Source organism: Lutra lutra, chromosome 4, assembly GCF_902655055.1.
Source record: "Lutra lutra chromosome 4, mLutLut1.2, whole genome shotgun sequence".
NCBI lineage: Eukaryota > Metazoa > Chordata > Mammalia > Carnivora > Mustelidae > Lutra > Lutra lutra.
The window spans coordinates 184,547,576-184,565,491 of NC_062281.1; the positions used below are offsets into that span (position 1 = coordinate 184,547,576).

A 17,916-nucleotide genomic window follows, 5' to 3' on the forward strand; every position below is an offset into this window, starting at 1 on the left:
TCCTCCAGGCTCACTCATGCCACACTCTCTGGACCTCAGCCTTTCCATCTGTAAAATGGCCAGATGAGCTCTAAGGCCTGTTCAACTCTGACTCATCCTTGAGGATCTCACCCTGGAGTCCCCTAATTCCGGGGTCAGCCTAGCTGTCCTAGGAGCCGGCCACAGGTTCAGCACCCCAAGGCATCTGGTAAGGGGGGGGTACTTTGAACAATGCCTCCTCCGCCTCTCCTCCTTCTCAGGCTGGGGCAACCTCTCCTCGATATCTCTCCCCCCATGCTCTGCTCTCCACCTTCTCTGTACCTTTCCCCTGCTCCCTTAGAAACCCTAAGATCCTAGCTGGCCTCCCCACACCCTCCAGTCCCTTCTCTGCTCAGTCCATCACTCTCCAGCTGCCATGTCTTCCCTGGCTCCCCACAGCACTTGGAACAAGTCCTAACTTCTTAATTCAGCCTGGAGGGGCCCACAGCCTGGGCTCTAAGGGTATAACCTCCACCCCCACCCCAGGGCATCAGCCTGCGGGAAGCAGGGCTTAAGAGACCATTGTGGGATGAATGGATGAAGAGCCAAGATGCCTTCAAAGCATCTTCCAAGTCTTTCTAGCCAGTGCCTAGACCTAACCCCTATTTCAAGCGAATGGGGAGCAGCTATCCTTGCGGAGGGGATGTGATGGGGGGGACTGTGTCTCATACCCTCCTCAGCCTCCTCTACACCTGCAGGAGGTTTCTGCCATCTCCTTCAATCACCGAATAGGACTCACCCAGACCATCCCCACCCTGCCCACCAAAGCTGGGAGGGGACAGAGCTCACCCAGGAAGGAATGACCCTCCACACATCTAGCAGTGTCTGTTGGGTCCCAGGAGCTGGCTGTTTCTGCCTTCTTCTCCTGGCTCTCTGTTGACTGAAGAGCTGCCTGCACGGCCTACTTAACTTCTTTCCTTCCTTCTTTCCTTCCTTCCTTCCTTTCTTTCTTTCTTTCTTTCTTTCTTTCTTTCTTTCTTTAGATTTTATTTATTTATTTGGGAGAGAGAGAGAGAGAGAGCAAGCTGGAGGAGGTGTATAGGGAGAGGGAGAAGAAGGCTCCCTGTTGAGCAGAAAGCCAGATGTGGGACTGGATCCCAGAACCCCGGGATCATGACCTGCGCCAAAGGCTCAGAATGGGTGGGACGGTGTTGTAGGAGCACTGAGGCTTGGAGGGAGGGGGTACCTCCTTCAAAGTTGCCCAGATCTTTCAGGTTGGGGAGGGGGCTCATCGTTGTCTTTCAACCCCCTCCTCCCCAGCAGCTCTAACTCAAGCACCTTTTCGAGAGCATCTCAGAGGAGTGGTCTCTGCCCACCAGATGTCCCCATCACTGACCCAGCTCCCCAGGTTCACCGAGGAGGAAGGGAGCGGCTGAGAGCCAGAGCCTCGTGCCCAAGCCACCGCCACGCTGCTCAGCGACAGGCACACCAGTCTCACCGGCCCCGTGACTTTCTCCCCCCACCCCACCCTGCACCCCTCCCAAGAAAGCCACCGACTCCCTCTCCGGGCGGGCCCAGCTCCTCCGCCCCGCACCCCACTCCTCCACTGGCCGCCCGCCTGGGGCAGCTGACCCAGCAGAAGCCGGGGACGTAGCCCTCCGCCGCCAGCTTCCCTCGCCCGCAGCTTGGGTTTTGTTGTGGGGTTTTGTGCGTGCTGTTTTGTTCGGGTCTCCCCGCCCCTTCCCGCGCGCGGGGCCGGCCCCTCCCCCCTGCCCGGCGGCCCCGTCCCCCTCCCCCGGGGCTCCCAGCGTGCCCGCTCTTGACTTCATCCACTAAGTCAATAGCCCGGGCGCGGGCGGCCCGCTCCCCCAGCCCCCCCAGCCCCGCGCCGCCCCCGGTTTTCTTCTCGGGATAATGGGGGCCCTTTGTGGCCTAATCAGCCTCCTGAGGGGCCGGGAGGCCGGGAGCGCTTCCCCCGCGGCCGTCGGTGAAAATGAAAGCGGGATTAGGCTGGGGCCTCGGCCCACACCATAGTAAAGCGCCACCAGGCATTCGCCCCTTCAAAGCCCCTTTCGGGGGTTTGGTTACTTTATTTCTAAAGTTGTTTGTATTTCTAAAGTGGCCATTGAGGCGCGAGCGGGGACTGCGCCCGAGGGGGGTGCGGTGCACGGGGCCGGGGGAGGAGAAACTCCTGGAGCCTCCCTCTCCCCCTCCTGGGACCCGCTGACCAGTTTCCAAGGAGCCTTCCAGGGCCTTATTTCCTCCTGCCCCAGGAGGTGGGGAGGGGCGGTTATCCCCACTAATCAGATGGGGATACTGAGGCTCGGGCCCTGGAGGTCCCTGAGGCAGAAGACGAGCTCCCAGCAGGCAAACCCGCCACGCAGCCAAAAGGGGGAAAGGTGTTTCTGTTTGTTTGCTTGTTTGTTTGCTTTTAGCAGGGGGAGGGGAAGGTGCGTTTACCAGTGCTAAGCCTAATCGCCGCCCCCACCCCCACCCCTGCGCAAAGCTCTGAGCGCACCAGCTACGCTCGGTCCTGTCCCTTGTATAGGCCATCGAAGGGAAAGTCCCAAACTGAGCACAATTCGACTCCCGAGAGAGGAAAGTTATCCACCTCCATTTATTAAAGAAAGTTCCAGAACCTCTTTTCTTAGGGTTTACTCCCAGCACCTGCAATCAATCCCAGAAACTACCAGCCTGATGATTCAGTCTTCCCCCATCACCAAAGATGGGAGAGGGCGGGCATTTGATGGCAGCTGGAGGGACGTAATAGAGGAAGGGGTACAGACGGGCAGAGAGGGGAAAAATCAGTAGAAGAAAGCAGAAGAGCATCTCCTAGCTGCGCCCTTTCTCACACACACACATACACTGGAATTTCTTTTTTCCTATTGGACTTTTGGTTCTCTGAAGAGTGTGAATCCAAGCTCAAGCTCTCCAGGTAAAGATAAAAAATTGCAAGGATGAGGACCGGGGTGGGGTGGGAGTGGACAGGGGGTGGGAAGGGGTTCATACAAAGTCGGGCTGGAAAGTTCCAGGTTCCCCCATTCTGCTGCTGGACCAACAGTGGGAGTTGGTTCTGTGGTTACAAGAGAGAGCAGGAGAAAGAAGCTCTTCTGCAGTCTTCCACCGGGAATGAGATCATTCTAGAAAGTTCCTTAGAACTCCCCCTGACCCCTACCAACCCCAAAGTTGTTGCTCTAGAGGTGAACTCTATCTAAATCAGATAAAGCCGGTGGTGTAGACTATAGGACAGGTAGATTTCCAGGGAACCGAAGGGCTTGATCCCAGATACACAATCTCCATGCAGAAGTAAGACAACACACCATCCGAACACAGGACACCCCACAGAAATTCCTCTGAATGTTGCCTTCTTTCCACCTTCCCGAGTGGCTTAGAGACCCACAACTGTAATTCGAACCAGAAGCGGACCCTCTCCACCTGTTACCCCCACAGAGGCTGGCAACTGGGGGAGGGGTCCTATTGGAGAGGCAGGTAGCCCCTCAAGTGGGGCTCCACTTGGTCTGGGTCCCCTGGAAAAGACCCCAGAAAAGTTCAGGGTGGAGTTTCCCAAGCTACTTCTTGGGCCTACGCCCCACCCCTTTTTCTGTCCTGTCCTGGGGTCTGTTTGATCTTTTTTCAGAGGCAAACAAAGAGCACAGTGAAGGGGAGAGGCTCCGGAGCCCAGCCGCCTGGCTACTCCTTCCTCCTCTGCTCAGCTCAAACCCAGGGTGCTTCCAGGCCCTGTCGGATGCCTATGACTCCCAAAGCCGCGTTGGGGGGGCTGCCTTGCCAAATCTGGCTCTGGCCCCAGACATAGCCCATTGTTGCACACACCTGCAGATCTGCACAAACACACAAAGGCAACACTCACAAACACCAGAGCACACAGGCAGCCCGGTAAGGGGGCAGGCACACACGGTGAACATGCACAGAAACACATGCCCTCAGGCAGGTTTTCTGTTCATCATAGGCTTGTTTATTTTCCGTCTCAACCACCTGGCTCAAAACTTTCTGAAGGCAGGGACCTTCCTGATTTCTCAGGTACTACCCCTGGCGCTTAACACAATGGCCGGCACATAGTAGGTGCTCAACAAAATTTTATAGACTGAAGAAATTGACCTTTTGAAACAAATTTCTTTCTTTCTTTTCTTTTCTTTTTTTCTTTCTGGAACAGACAAAAGGGGAACACAGCATTTGTGCTCATTTTATCCTCAGAAAGGATGCTTCCATCAAATGAATGGGGGGGGGGCTCTGCTGCCTCTGTTTTGGAAAGGCGAGGAAGCAGCAAGGACCAGATGGAGGACAGGCTTTCAGCCTCAACTCTACCCCCCCCCCCCCCAGTTCATCTCTCATCCTGAGCTCCTGGGCTCCGGCTCTGGAGTTGAGCTGCTGAGGGGGGCGGCGCGGGGCCGGTGGACACACACTGGAATCACCAGGAAACTTGCATAGGCGAGGTTCCTAAGGGGTGTGGCCTCTAGAGGCCCAGAGACCCCTTTATACTGTTGGAAAATTCTACCTGAATGGCCTTGTGTGATTGGCTAGTTTTTTCCCATTTCATCCAATTCTCCAAGGGGTCTAGGGTCCCCCCCCCCCAAAGGACAAGAATCTTTGACTCAGTCCAGTTCTCTGGCTTTCATGGGAGAAAACGGAGACCCAGAGAAACTGAGCAAGTTGTCCAAGATGACATTGCTCATGAGTTGGGGGCAGGATAGACTCGAGAACCCTTTGTTCCTGGGCCCACTGCAATGCACTCTGCCCTTCCCGATCCCTCCCGCCTAGCGCAGTTGGCTTCAGATGGAGACAGGGCATGCCTTCGGAGGAGGGAACGGGACTCTCAGCCGCTGGGAACCTGCGGGTGTGAACTGGGCCCAGAGCAGCACGAAACTTTCAGCTCTCCAGGGTTGCAACCTTGCCTTCACTCAGCTCCCACTCGGCAGCGTGGGAAGCCCGTGAGTGCGGACGCTGTCCGGCACGCCATCCCTTCCCCAGACCTGAGAACTTAGAGGGGCTGCTGCGAAAACTCGGAAGGCAGCGAGTCTCCCTCTCCTGACAGCGAACCGCCCCCCCCCCCACTCCGACAGGCCTGTTTATTTAGCTGCGCTCTGAATAAGGGTTTCCCGCTCGCCCCCCCCTCCTCGTTCTTAGTCCCGACTGGGCCAGGCTCTCGGCCGGCCCCTTCCCAGCGCCCCGGGTCGGAGCGCAGAGCTCAGGCCCCCGCCTCGGGGTCGGCCTCCCTCCCGCTCCGCTGGCCCGACTCGCTCGCTTCTAATTAAGCGGCGGGATCGCAGCGAGCCGCCGGGCCGCGCTGTAATATGATGAACCGCCTTTGTGCCAGTGTCACCGAAAGCGCTTCTGATAAGGGGAAGCCGCCGAGGATCAAAAGGACGACAGCGGCTCGCCCGCCTCCCGCCGCCGCCCGGCTTTGCGCGCTCGCCCTCTCCGCCCGCGCTCTCCTGCGGGCTGTCTCCAGGTCCCGCGGTTTCTCCTGATCTGCCTGTCCCAGGCCAGCCTTTCGGTGACTCTGCGTCCTTTTGTCTTTCTTCCTGCTGCTCCGCGCCCCTCTCGGTCCCTCCGCATTTCTCAGCCTCCTCAAACGCTCTGGGCAGGTTCTCATAGGCCTGCTGCTTCCCGTGGATTCTTTTAGCGCTCAGCGTTCTCCCCCGCTCCCCTCTTTCTCTATGCTCCTCCTTTCTGACTCTTCCTCGTGCCACCTCCATGGCTCTGCGTCTCCCCGGTCTCTGCCATCCCTCCCTGGGTCTCCACCTGGGCTCAGACCCAGCGCCCAGCCAGGGCCCCCACGACCAAAACTTGGACCATTAGCTGCCCCGCAGTCTCAGGGAAACCGGAGGGAGCCTTCCTCAGCAAGCTTGCAGAGCTCCGTGGGTCCTTGAAACCCGCCCTCCCTCAGCTGCCCAAGAGAGGGCCAGGCACGAGCACCCCAGGCGCCCTGGAATGCCTTCCCCGCCTCGTTGCAGCATGATCTGGGGAGCACACCCTTCCCCTCATCCCTCCCCAAGCTGCAGTGCGGGGGGGGGGGGGGGGGGGGGGGGGGGGGGACGGACGGACCTTTCTTCTTCCCCCAAGGCTGAAGTTCCAAGTGCATCCGACCCTCCTTCGGCATCCCCTTCCCTACACCCCTTCCTTTGGCCCCCACCTCCCCTTTGCCCTCGACCCTTTCTCTTCCTCCTCTAGGCCCCTCCCATTCGCAGTCTCCTGGTCCCCTCTGTGCTGTCTCTCCGACTCCTTCCCTGCCAGGCCTCTGCCTCCCCTGCTTCACCACTCCCTTCCCCCCACCCCCACCCCACTTTGTTTGAAGTTTTGGAGAGATCTATCTACTAATGGCGAAGTTTCCCCCTTAGGTCACCGTTCTGCCTTGATTCGATTTGGAAAGGCAAGTTCCCTCCCTCCCCCCTGCCCGACCCCAGCCGGGGCCAATCGCTCCGAAGCAGGTCAGAAAGCGCTGACCCCACTTCCACCTTTTCCTCTTTCAGCCGGAGTTGGGGGGAGGGGGGAAAAAGAAGGAAGGCGTAGGACAGCAAAAACTGAGGGGGGCAACCCAACCTTCCAATCCCCTCTTATCCCCATCCCCAACTGGGTTTCCTAATTACCTCATTAGTCTGGGGGTAGAAGAGGGAGAAGAGCTATTTTTCTGGAATTCCTGGAATGTGCCCCCCCATCTTAGTCATGGCCTTCAAGGCCCCAAAGTCCCTGGAGCATCTCCCCTTTGGGGTTTCTCTTCTATGCTCTTAGCAGTAGGAAAGCTTCCCTTCACCAGGCACTTCTGGGTCTCTTCTGTGGGTATGAGTTCTGTCTGGCTTTAGGCGAACTCTGGGGCCAGAACCAGGGGCCTTGTACACTTCAAGTTTCTATAGGTGCCCATTAGGAACCAAGCCCTCATCAACTTTGCCGATGATAGCAAACGGGAACTCCAAAGAGGCAGCCTGGTAGGAAATCTCATTTGCTCAGCCTTCTCTCCATATATAAAAATATATATGTTTTTATATAATATTATTTATATAAAACGTAGTGTGTGACAACTATCATTTTCAGAAAGACATTCTTTTAAAAAAAAGAAGTCCAAATAATCACCTTACTGCTTTAAGGCTACTGTTATATGTGCTTTTAAATCCTTCCATGTAAATTCCACTGAAAAATTTGGAAAGCTGTGAAAGGGGAGGGGGCGGTGGGGGTGGGGGGAGGTTAATCCGGGTTTAACGCCGCGATGGCGTCTTAGGACCAGGGTTAGCCTGATTGCCTTATCTCTTCCCAACATTTGAGACGCCCATATTTCACCCAGCCAAATAGCTCGGAGAGCAGCGCAGATGGCTGCTGTGGTCGCGCCTCAGGAAAATGTGTTATTAATATCTAAATAACTTCCCAATACTGTCTGGTAAATCTCCCCTCCACCATTCCAAATGATGAATTCGTTTGAAGTCTTCCCCCAGCCTCGTCTTTTCAATGTCCCCCTCTCTCTCTCTCTCTCTCTTCTCTCTTCTTCTTAGCCAGGCTTATTTCAAACTGGTAAATATCTAATTCCTTTCACGGCTGTGCCGCGCACATGAGTCTTTTAGGTACAAACGCCTCGAAACAGCCGGTGTGTGGCGGTGCGTGCCCAGAGGTGAACATAAAACCCGCAGGCCTTCTCGGCGGGGGACCCCCCACCCCGTTTAGAAACGCGTTCGGGAGACTGGAGCTGCGCGGGATCCTCAACCTGGGAGCCCAGCCCTTCCTCTGCAGGCCCTGGGGATCCTCTCCCGGTTCCCCGTGGAGTCCCAAAGACACCCCCCCCAAACACGCAGCTCTTCCGCGGCTCCTGCCTACCCCCCACTGCACCCCCAGCCCTCCAAAGTCTTCCCTCCATCTCTGGGGCGGATAATTACCTTCCGATCGCCTGTTCTCCCTTGTTTCAACTTTGTTTGCTAAATGTCTTCTATTAGATTATGTTCGTTCATTCCCCCTCCAACCTTATCTCCTTCTGTCTCTACTCTCCTTGCCCGTCACACTCGATTTAGGCACAAGTTTATCTGGCAAACAGTTTGCCGACTTTGTTTATGTACCGCGGGTTCCGGGGCTGCGAGCGAGCGAGCGAGCGAGCGCCAGTGTTTGCCTTTGTAATACTTATCTCATTGTTGTTCTCCCTTAGTCTCAGCTCCCTCCTTCCCCTCTCTCTTCTTCGGTCGGGGGGATGGAGGGAAGAAAGGGGGAGTCTTGTCAGCCCAGTGTGGGCTCGCCCCCTCTCTGCTTACCCCATCCCCCACCGCCCCCTCCCCTCTCTCCCTCTGGTCTCACTGAATATCCACCACGGAGCACAGCCTAAAGCCGGGGAATTGCCTGACACCCTCCCATCTTCCTCCGAGCCCCCATTATGCGAAGCTGATCCCACTCTGAACAGCCTCAAATCCCGTCTGGACTCTGTTTGATTAGATTGCCAACCCGGGGTAATCCTTTGATATGGTGGAGTGTCAATTACCTTTCTCTAAACACACATTTACAGAGGAGGGAACTTGTTGGTTTAAATCAATGCAGATTGTTTCTTGATAAATGGACTATCTTCGTCCCCTCCCTTGCTCCCTCTTCCCAGGCCCCTCTCTCTGCGCCTCCTCCCCTTCCCTCAGCCGGGCGCTCTTGCCTATCCGGTAAACAATGTCCCTTCCAGGTGTGAAGCTGGGGGGGAAAAAAAAAAACAACGGTGTGTGCGGAGGGGAGCCTTGCCCCCCTTCCCCTATTCATGCGCTCCCCCGGAGCCTAATTAAATTTGGCAGGTCCTTGTACACACAATCAAAACAGCTTCCTCCAGGGTAGCAAACGACCGAAAACCGCATTAGCAGCTAGCGGCACTGCCAAATTAAATTGTTTCCCACCTCCTTTTACAAGTGTCTAAAACCGACACTTTGGGCTCTCCCCTCCTTTCTGAGCCTTCTCCGTCATCTCCCACTCCACACCTGTACGTTTGCTGCTTTAAAAATAAATTAAGGAAAAATGCACAGAAACACGGATCTGCCTCACACACACCACCTTCGGCCCCCACCCGGGATGGTCTTTCATACCCGGGAAGTCAGCGAATCTTGGATGGACTTTGACCATGGCACTTCTCCCCATAGAGGAAATGCACGCTCGATCTTCTTCTTTTAAACATTGCGACCCCCTCCATTATTTCCTATTAATTGTGACCTCTCTGGGCATTGTACCCTAGAGACCCAGGTGGAGCCCCATGTCTGATCTGGTCAGTTTCAGCCCAAGTTTGTACATTGTCAGATGCATGAGGCTTTGGTGTTCTTATTGTTTATTGCTGTTGTTACTGCCTTTTATTTTTTATTTTATTCTATTTTGCTATTTCTTCCCACAGAGAAATGGTTTGACGTTTTGCAACCCCCTTTCAAATTTCCCACCAGACTCTCCCTGGGCTCAAACTAGGAAAAGCGATTCCTTTCCCATTTGTCCTCAAATCCTTTCCCGGTTGGGTATCTGGCCTGTGTCTCTCCCCTGATCCTCGGAGAAGGGTGAGGAGAAGAGAGTCCAAGTGGATGAGGGCAAGGAACTGTCCATTTCCCTCTCCAGGTGAGCAGAGCACGGCTGGAGCCCCTATCCGTTGCAGTCTGAAATTCTCACAACCAACAATCCTAATAACTCAGTCTTAACAAGGATAAGAGCAAAAAAAAAAAATATATGAACAGCCTCATGAATATCAGCCCAAGGGGAGCAGGAGTGAGCTGTTCAGAGATGAAAGTGCACAGAAATAAAGGCTCAATTTAATCTGCTTTAAAACCCTTCAACTTAACGTTTGTGCTTCAAACTCCGAGAGTGAGGACTGATTGCGGATAAATAGTTTCTTACCATGCCTGGGAGCTATAACACCCTTCTGCAACACAGTTTCCTATTCAGCAGCCCCAGTTTTCATTACCAGCTCTAATAAGTCTTAACATTATTAAATGCCAAGCGGACGATAGGGAAAAACGGACTCAGGGAGGGATCTCTCTTTAGCGCTTAAAGAGGAGAGCTCTTAAACCCCTTCTTGGAAGGCTCCCCGCCATGAGAGGGGCAACCCCTCCGGAGAAAGCATTTGTCACGAGCAAGAAACCAAAACAAAGTTTGTGGGTGTGCACCCCTCCCCCTGCTCTGCCCTTTGAGGCTTCTCTGCCTCTCCCCACCTGGCCGACTTGGGTGGAGGTTAGGAGGTCTTCTCCCCTTTAACTTGGCCATGAAACTGATGGTGGGGGCCTGGGAGAGAGAGGAGAGGTTCCAGCTGGGTGGTTCACTGGGATGCTTGCCTACTGCCCCAGGTACTCAGGGGGTTGATATGTTTTGTTCCGGGGGGGACAGACAACCGTCCCTCATCCCCACTGTCATTCTGCTCATTCACACCCGCGTCCAATCACCCTGCACATCCACGCAGAACCCCACCCCCACCTGCACAGAATACGACCCACGGCACAATGACCCAAAGGCCCACGGGCAAACAGCCACACGGAGAGTCACATGCATTTTTACACAGCCATCCAGCTCACGGTCCCCGCGCTCCATGTGCCCACTGTCACTCAAAACCTGCCAGGCTCTCTGGATACCGGACCCAAGGATTCCGTTTCATTTCTGCAGTCCTGTGCTCTCTGCCTTCCCATCTGGAACCAGCAGGATCCTTCTAAACCCTTGGAGATTTGAAGCTTCCTGGTTCTGCTGCAGGGAAATCCTCTCTCCAGCGAAGCTGCCTTTGAGCCGGTTTCATAAGCCCTGGCCAACGCCAGAAGCGCCTGAACTCCCCGGAGCCAAAGGGATCCCCAAAGCTCACGCTTTCTATCCCCTGCCTCTCCTTTCCTTCTTTCTCAGAAGAGACTTACCTATTTTGCTTCCTCATAGACTGAGCTGGGCAACACCCCCCCCCGCCCCCGCCACACACACACACACACCCTAAAATCTCTCCAAATAAAACCAAACCTCCTTCTGCTTGTGCCCGGTACTTCTCAGAAACGGTGTCTGTTGTGTGGTATTTCACCAGGAAAGATCATTTCAAGTTCAACGTATCCCACCCCACAAAAAAGAAGAAGCCCAACCAAGTCCCTTTCTGATACAAACTGAAGTCAGGAATGGGTCCCCCCCTGCAGGGGTCCCAGCGTTTTGGGCTGCCTCGGCCAAGCCAGGGGCTCCTGAGCTGCACCAGGCGGCTTCCCACTGAAGACCCGGGGCTCCGAGGCGGCCGGGCACAGCGGGGTGCCAGGCACAGCTCGCTCCCTTTCTTCCCTCGCCCTTTTGTCCCTGGCGGGACTGGGCTCCACTTGGGGCCCTGAATGTCAATAGCCCGCCCCTTCCCCAGCTCTCGGCTGCTCTCTCAAAGGGGCTGCTCCTGCCCCTCCTCCCACCTTCCCCCTCCACCAGGCCTGTGGGGGCTGGGCCTCCCTGGGTGTTGTCTTTGGAAGCGGGCTTTGTCTGTGAAGTTCATCTTCAAGGTTGGGAGAGACTACTGACAACTGCAGAGAGAGAGACACAGGCTAGGAGTTCACGGGAAGCGAGAAGAGGGGTACCTCGAGACACCTCTGGAAAGGAATTCAAGCCAAATGTGCTCTTTGCAAGTTTCCAAGTTTGGGGCACTCCCCCACTTTTTCCAAAGCTACCGCTTTGCAGGCTTGCTGGACCACTGTCTTTCCTGTCTGCCTGCTGCCTCCCGGCATGCCCGTTTGTGGGCTCCCTCCTTTCCCCAGCCAGTCTTTGTGACTCTGGGCCTTCTACTTCTGTTTCTCATCCCCTTCCCCCACTAAAGGCACACTGACCAAGTCTCAAAGAGAACTTCAGGGGAGCCGGTAATGTGGAAAACTCCCCCCCCCCCCCCCCCCCCCCCCCGACCCCTCCAGAAACAAAAGCACACGCCCCTTTCCCGGGCGTGCAGGCGCTTGAAAGATAAACGCCTTCCCTAGCCGACCAGGAGAAAAAGCAGGGCGCAAGGCCCAGACCCCAGCCGGCGGGGCGGCGGAGCTGCACGAGGGGAGAGGGTGGGTGCCGCTGGAAGCTTTCTCCCCGCCTGAGAGATCCTCCCATCCTGGGCCTTGTGGGGAACTTGGCCTCCACGCCTGGCCCCGCCAGAGGCAAGCGCTGACTGGTGCGCCCGTCTGCACCCAGCCGGCACTGTCTCGGTTCGGGCCCCTGGCAACGCGGGGCTGAGGCTTAGGCGGCGGCCCTCGCTAATTTTTATTGATTGCAGCGGTCAGTCAACTGTCAGGCAGGGTTTCAAGGGACCGTTTAGAGAGCGTGTGCGGGTCTGGTTAACAAATTCATTTAGGGAGCCGTAGGCCGGCTCCTCCTTCCTCGCCCCCCGCCCCCTTGTCCAAGCGTCCTATAAATAATAGATCCACACCGGGACTCGCCGCCAAAACGCCGGCCCCGCAGGGCACACGCCCCGGAGCGCTCGGCCAGGCCCTGCGCGCGGGGCTTGCGCACTCGGAGGCGCGCAGTGCACCAGCCTGCAGCCGGCTCCGCGGGGACGCCGAGGCCCGTCTGCGCCCCGGCTCCGCCTTCTGCCCTGGTCCGGGGCGCACCGAGGGGGCGCTCTCCGCAAACCCGGAGGGGCTCCCGGCTGCCCCGGGGGCTGCGAGTCCTCCCGCTAAAGTGCGGTCGCTAGCCCTGAGCGGCGGAAGCGAACCACTCACTGGTCCGCACGATCTCGCGCGGGGACGCGGGGTTCCGCGGTGGAGACCCCCCGGAGATTCCCTACCTTTGTCGCCCAGGATGCCATCGATGCTGTGCTTGGCTTTCTTCTCGCCGTCGTCCTCCTTCTTGTCCGCTTCATCCTCCTCCTCTTTCTTCCCGAACTTGATTCTGAGCACGCGGCTAATCGAACTCACTAAACCTCAGAAATTCAAAGGCAAAAGAGCAAGTATAAGTTGTTGGGGCAGCGGACCCAGGCGACCTGGGTCCCTGGGAGAGAGCCACACAGTCCCTCCCCGCCACGCATGGCAAGGGGACTCACACCCACAGACACCCCCCCCCCATTTAAGCATTTACATCCAAGTGCGGTCGCTGGCTAGGGAAGGGGACTCACCTGGGACACTCTCACAGTGGCATTCCTATACTCCTCCTTGCACACACTTGTGCCTAACACGGTCACAACCCCGAGATGCACTCACACCCACGCCCACTTCCCCAGGACCTGGCCAGAAGCCCTCCAGCCCCTGTGACTGCCACCCCTACACCAGGTGTGTGTCCCCACCTCGCATGCCTGGATGCCCTCCTCCCCCCTGGCACACGTGCACACATGCATGTCCACCCCAGGCCACTTGCTGCCTCACGGGCAGCGTGGTGGAGGGCCTCCCTATTTGGGACCCACTGCCAGCTGGTGGCATTAACAGAATGGAAAGAATGACTTGGGGAAAGAGGTCCAGGGAGCCCAAGGAGATTAACCCTCCTAGGACAGACCCTTCCCTTCTCTCCATCCTCTCTCCTTCTCCCTCTCTTTCTTCCTTCTCCTTTCTCTGTCTTTCCTAATTTTTTCTTTCTTTCCTTCTTCCCTCCCTCCATCTTCCTTTCGGTTTTGATTCCTTCCTTTGCTCTAACCCTGCCCTCCTGCTCTCTTTCTTCACAACTTTCCTTGGCGCTCCCCATCATTCATCACCTTCCATCCTATCTGACCTCCAGCCCTGCACAGCCGAGCTGAGCCAGACCGTGCTGTGCCCGGCTCAGCTGCCTTCTCACCTGAGGGCACCGTGCTGCGGTCACAGTGTCCGTCCTTCAGCAGTCTGTCTCGGATCTCCCAGCTGAACATGCCTGGGTTTTCCCTCTTGTATTCCTCGATCTTTTTCTCCACATCCGGAGTCGCCACCTGCTTCAGAGGTGGAGGTGGGAGAGAGAGCAGGAGTGGAGAGACGAGGTGGGGAGAGGAAGGCACTTTTAATATCAAACTCCCAAGAGCCCCAGGCCAGGCTGGTGGCTCTGGATCCCATGTCCCTCCCCACCCCCCTTCTGAGATTGGCTTTACCCTTTCACAAAACCTGTACCTGCCTTCAAGGAAGGCAGCCCAGTGCATAAGGTAGTGACAGGTAATAAGATAGGACCTAATAAGGGCTCCTGGGATCCCCCCACCACCTCGCTCACTATTTCAGGCAAGACTGAGGGGAGAGTTCCCCTGGTCTGGGATGATGCTGGTGGTCTGGGCTGATGTAGGAGCAGCCCAGGGGATGACTCATTGGCCTCAAAGTCCTGGACGACATGGAACCTCAGTTATCTTATCCCCTAGAAATCCAAATAATGAGGGGGCTATCTGGGAGTGAGGATACTCTCCTCCTGTACTTTTCATAAGAGGCATATGGACACCCCAGTGGCACTGGACGACAGAAGGTAGTGAGAGGGGCCACAGCCAGGATCCCCCAACCATGGGAAGGCCGACTGCCAGTTCTGCAGCAGAGACACTCACTCTGGGCTTGCTGCCGCCGATGGCCCCAGGCCGGATGGACCCAGTCTCCTGGTAGCGGCAGAGAATCTTGGAGACGCAGCCATGGGAGACACGCAGCTGGCGGGAGATGACACAGGGCCGGATGCCGTGGTGGGCCATCTCCACGATCTTGTGGCGGATGTGGTTAGGCAGGGGTCGCCCGTTGATGAAGACCCCACCAAGCTGATTGACCCGGCCTTGGCCAAGTGGCGTGGACACTGGAGGAGTGAGGGGAAATGAGGAAGGAGAGAGGCACGGGGTGTGAATGGGGATGAGACAGTGAGAACACCCCTTGACTCCAGTTTTGTGAGCCTGAAGACCCCTGACAGAGAGTCTGCAGGTTCCCCCCATTTGGAGGTGTGGCTGTTCAGAGGTCAGGAAAAAACTGTCAGAAAGCTGAGAGAGGGTCCTGGAAGGATGGAGAGAGGAGTCATAGCTGGCGGCTTCAGTCCCCCAGATGCTGTGTGCCCCCACTCCTGTGACAGTATGGGGAATGAGGGATCTGAAGCTTCTGTGAATGGGAGGGAAAGAGCAGAGCCAAGAGGCTGGTGGAGTCTTGGGAGTCTGGGGGTCGAGTGGCTCCATCCCCCAGGATGCGGTTTGGGACACAGGTCTGCCTGCCTCTTAGGGAGGCCAATGGCTACTGAGAGGTGGCCCCCTCTCACTGGTCATTTCCATGCCTTAAGTGGTCAAGATTGATCCATTTTGGGGGGAGCCAGAAGAAGCTGGTTAATTACCAGAATTTACAGCCCTAGCCTGGACAGCAGGTCTTCCTACTTATAATTGAACAGCCGAGGAACTGGTGACACGATGCTATTGGTCACTGCCTCTGGGGTCACCTGGCTGTCCCTCGAGGGACTCCCCATGGTTCCAATGCCTCTCAAAGTTCTAATTTCGTTTTGGGGCAATTTGGGGGCAATGCTCCGCTGTCAGCAAGCTCCCATATCAAATACTTATTTGGGTTCAGAAATCCAGACTCAGTCCCTGTAGGCTCTGTGAGGGTGGTACATGGATGGGCCAGCGTCTCCCCGTGTGGGTGACTTTGGGAACCAGGGAGACAGGCACCCCTGCTGTAGTGTGCCGGGGGAGGGGAGAGCTCCTCAGAAGCCTTAATGCAAAGTCTACACAATTTCCTCACAGAAGGTTGGGGGGCACCCGGTGCACTAATCCGGCCTCCATTCCCCCAATTTGGGGACCAGGCGGCTGCGGAGATCTGGCAGATTAGAACGATTTCACAGACGCCGGAGTGGAGGGAGCTGCCAGTGTAATTGGAAGGGAGGAGGCGAGAAGGGGCTCGGCTGCCCAGCCGTTCCTACCGCCTCCTCCCTCGCGCTCCTGGTCCCCCCACCTCTCTTTGTAAAAGTAGGTGTCTGAAGCCACCCTCGGATTTAATCAGAAATCGTGCGTCGCCAAGTCAGAGTCACTCGGTCTCCGCGGCGGGATATGCCATTAGCGCTGAAGAGCCCTCCAGCGCCCAACTTTATATTCAAGAGCCTCTTTAGCGACCGGCGCTCGGCTCTCCTCAGTATTCTCCGTCATGTTGGGCAAATATTGTTCTAATCCGCAGTGCGTCCTAGGCCGCCTGTTTTACTTGCATTCGCTACAGGAGAGTGCTACGGCAAATCCCCGGGCTTGTGCGCTCTCCCGCCTGCGTGGCTGCAGCGCGCACTTGATCACGGAGCCACTCTCTTCGCCTCAGTCTAATTCAGGGACCCGCGCCATCTCGCTGCCAGAGGGACCCCTCCCTCCCCAGATCGCAGGCCGCCTGCCCGTCCATCCCCTCCCCGCCTCCTTTACCCTTCCTCACGCACAAGGGGCTCATACAATTACAAGAAGAGTAATTAAAAAATGAAAGTGGCACCTATCTCTCACCACTTCTGTAGGACACCCTGGGCTACGCACCCCCAGAAACCCAGTGATCCCTGGGTTTGTTGACAGGTTGATGGCCTTCCGTTAGTTTAAAAAGAAAACAAAACCAAAACACAGAGTAGAGTCTTGGCAGCGCGATCCCACCCTTTCCTCCAGCCAGGAACCGAGCCCTGCCAGTCCTCTCTGCTCACCCCGGTGCTGGGTACTGACGGAGGACACATTACAGAATTCACCTTTTCCCCTTGTCCGGACACTGCGGTGCCCGCTCACCGTCCTGTGGATCTCTCCCAGGAGAGTTGCAAGTTCCGAAGCCCAAGCGAAAAGTTTTTTGGGGGAAAAATCGTTACTATTTATTATTTCAAATTAGTTTGTTTTCTAACCAAAAGGCAGGAATTTCTGTCTGGTGCTTTGGAAGAAGCGGATAGCCTTTCTGGTTTAGACATAGACGCGGTCCGCACATGGCTGGTATTTCGAAATAAAAGGGATTGGAGGACCATACCAGGACTGAAAGAAGGAACAGTTCAAAACCGAGAGTAGAAAGCGCTGTAGCCGGCGTGCGCAGAGCTGAGAAAGTAACCGCGGGGAAAGTATCTGAAAATAGTGGCCACGAACTGAGATTCGCTGGGACTTGAAATTTACTCGGGGCCGACATCTGCCGCGAGTTCCGCCCTGCGGGGGAAGGCCGCCGGTCACCGAAAGCCGCGCAAAAACGGACACGTGTCGGCCCCCGAAACTTCCGGGGGTCCAGCGCCCGGACTCGGTCCCCAGAAGAGAAGGGGACCCCCTCCCTTCCCGCTGCCGCGGGGCCGCCACCACCCCGGGACATCGCTGCCTCTCCAAGGACCTCGGGTTCCCGGCGGAGGAGCGGAGGCGCGGCGAGCCCAGGCGCTCTTACCTTCCAGAGGGAATCCGGTGCGGGGATAGTTCTGCCCGGGAGCCGGCCGCATCATCCTCGGGACCGTGCCGGGAAGGGCCGCCATTCCTGCGCACGCCGCGGACGAGTCCAGAGTCGGCCAAAATCGCTTCCCGTCCGCTGCCTTTACCCCTGCTGCGATCTCTTTCTTTCCTTCTTCTTCCACTTCTCTTTTTTTAACCTCTTCCCCCTCCTCCCCTACACACACGCTCCCTACCCCCACCCCCCACCCCCGGCTGCAGTCGGACGCGTCCAGAAGCTGGGGAGGGGGGCGAGGTGGGGGCGGAGGTTGGGGGGAGGGAAGGTGGTGACAAGGAAGTTCAAACAAACAAACACAGCAACCCCAAGTCCGCCTCTGCCCGCTCCGCTCGGCCAGAAGTTGTGCGGGCGGACGCGCAGGGCGGAACCCGGAGGGGAGGCCGGGCGGCCGAGCGGGACTAGGGGGACGCGGCCGGAGGCAGGGCCCCGGCCTCGGACTGGCAGCGGCGCGCTCTCGCGCTCCCGGCCAAAGTTTCTGCGCCCAGAGGCTGCCTAGTGGATTCTCCTCCGTATTTATTTATATATTTATCCTCGCGCCCGCGCGCTCTCTCCCCGCACTCCTCTCCACGCCTTTCTCCAGACCACACTCACGACTCCCTCTCACACCAGCGCTCACACCCCGCCCCCCACAAGGCTTGGGGAGGGAAGGCGGTGGCTCTCGAGTTTCGGGGCTTGAGGGGAGGCGACTGGGGGTGACGGGGTTGGGAAGAGAAGAGGGGAAGCGAGGGGG

At 56.9% G+C, this 17,916-nt stretch overlaps 1 protein-coding gene across 4 annotated transcripts in view; it reads right to left on the reverse strand.

The window, feature by feature from the left end:
* Positions 1–17,305, reverse strand: part of PAX7 (paired box 7) — a 100,131-nt gene extending 82,826 nt beyond the window's left edge. Inside the window, exons 1-4 of one of the 4 annotated variants that reach the window (XM_047728520.1) lie at positions 17,130–17,305; positions 14,348–14,583; positions 13,630–13,756; positions 12,653–12,781 (exon numbers count right to left, since the gene is read on the reverse strand). In XM_047728520.1, coding sequence (XP_047584476.1) covers positions 12,653–12,781; positions 13,630–13,756; positions 14,348–14,583; positions 17,130–17,214 — 577 coding nt within the window. In that variant the 5' untranslated portion in view covers positions 17,215–17,305. Of the gene's footprint in view, positions 1–12,652; positions 12,788–13,629; positions 13,760–14,347; positions 14,584–17,129 lie in introns of all 4 variants that reach the window. The other 3 variants (XM_047728518.1, XM_047728519.1, XM_047728517.1) reach the window with 3 other exon arrangements.
* Between the last annotated feature and the right edge of the window lie 611 nt (positions 17,306–17,916).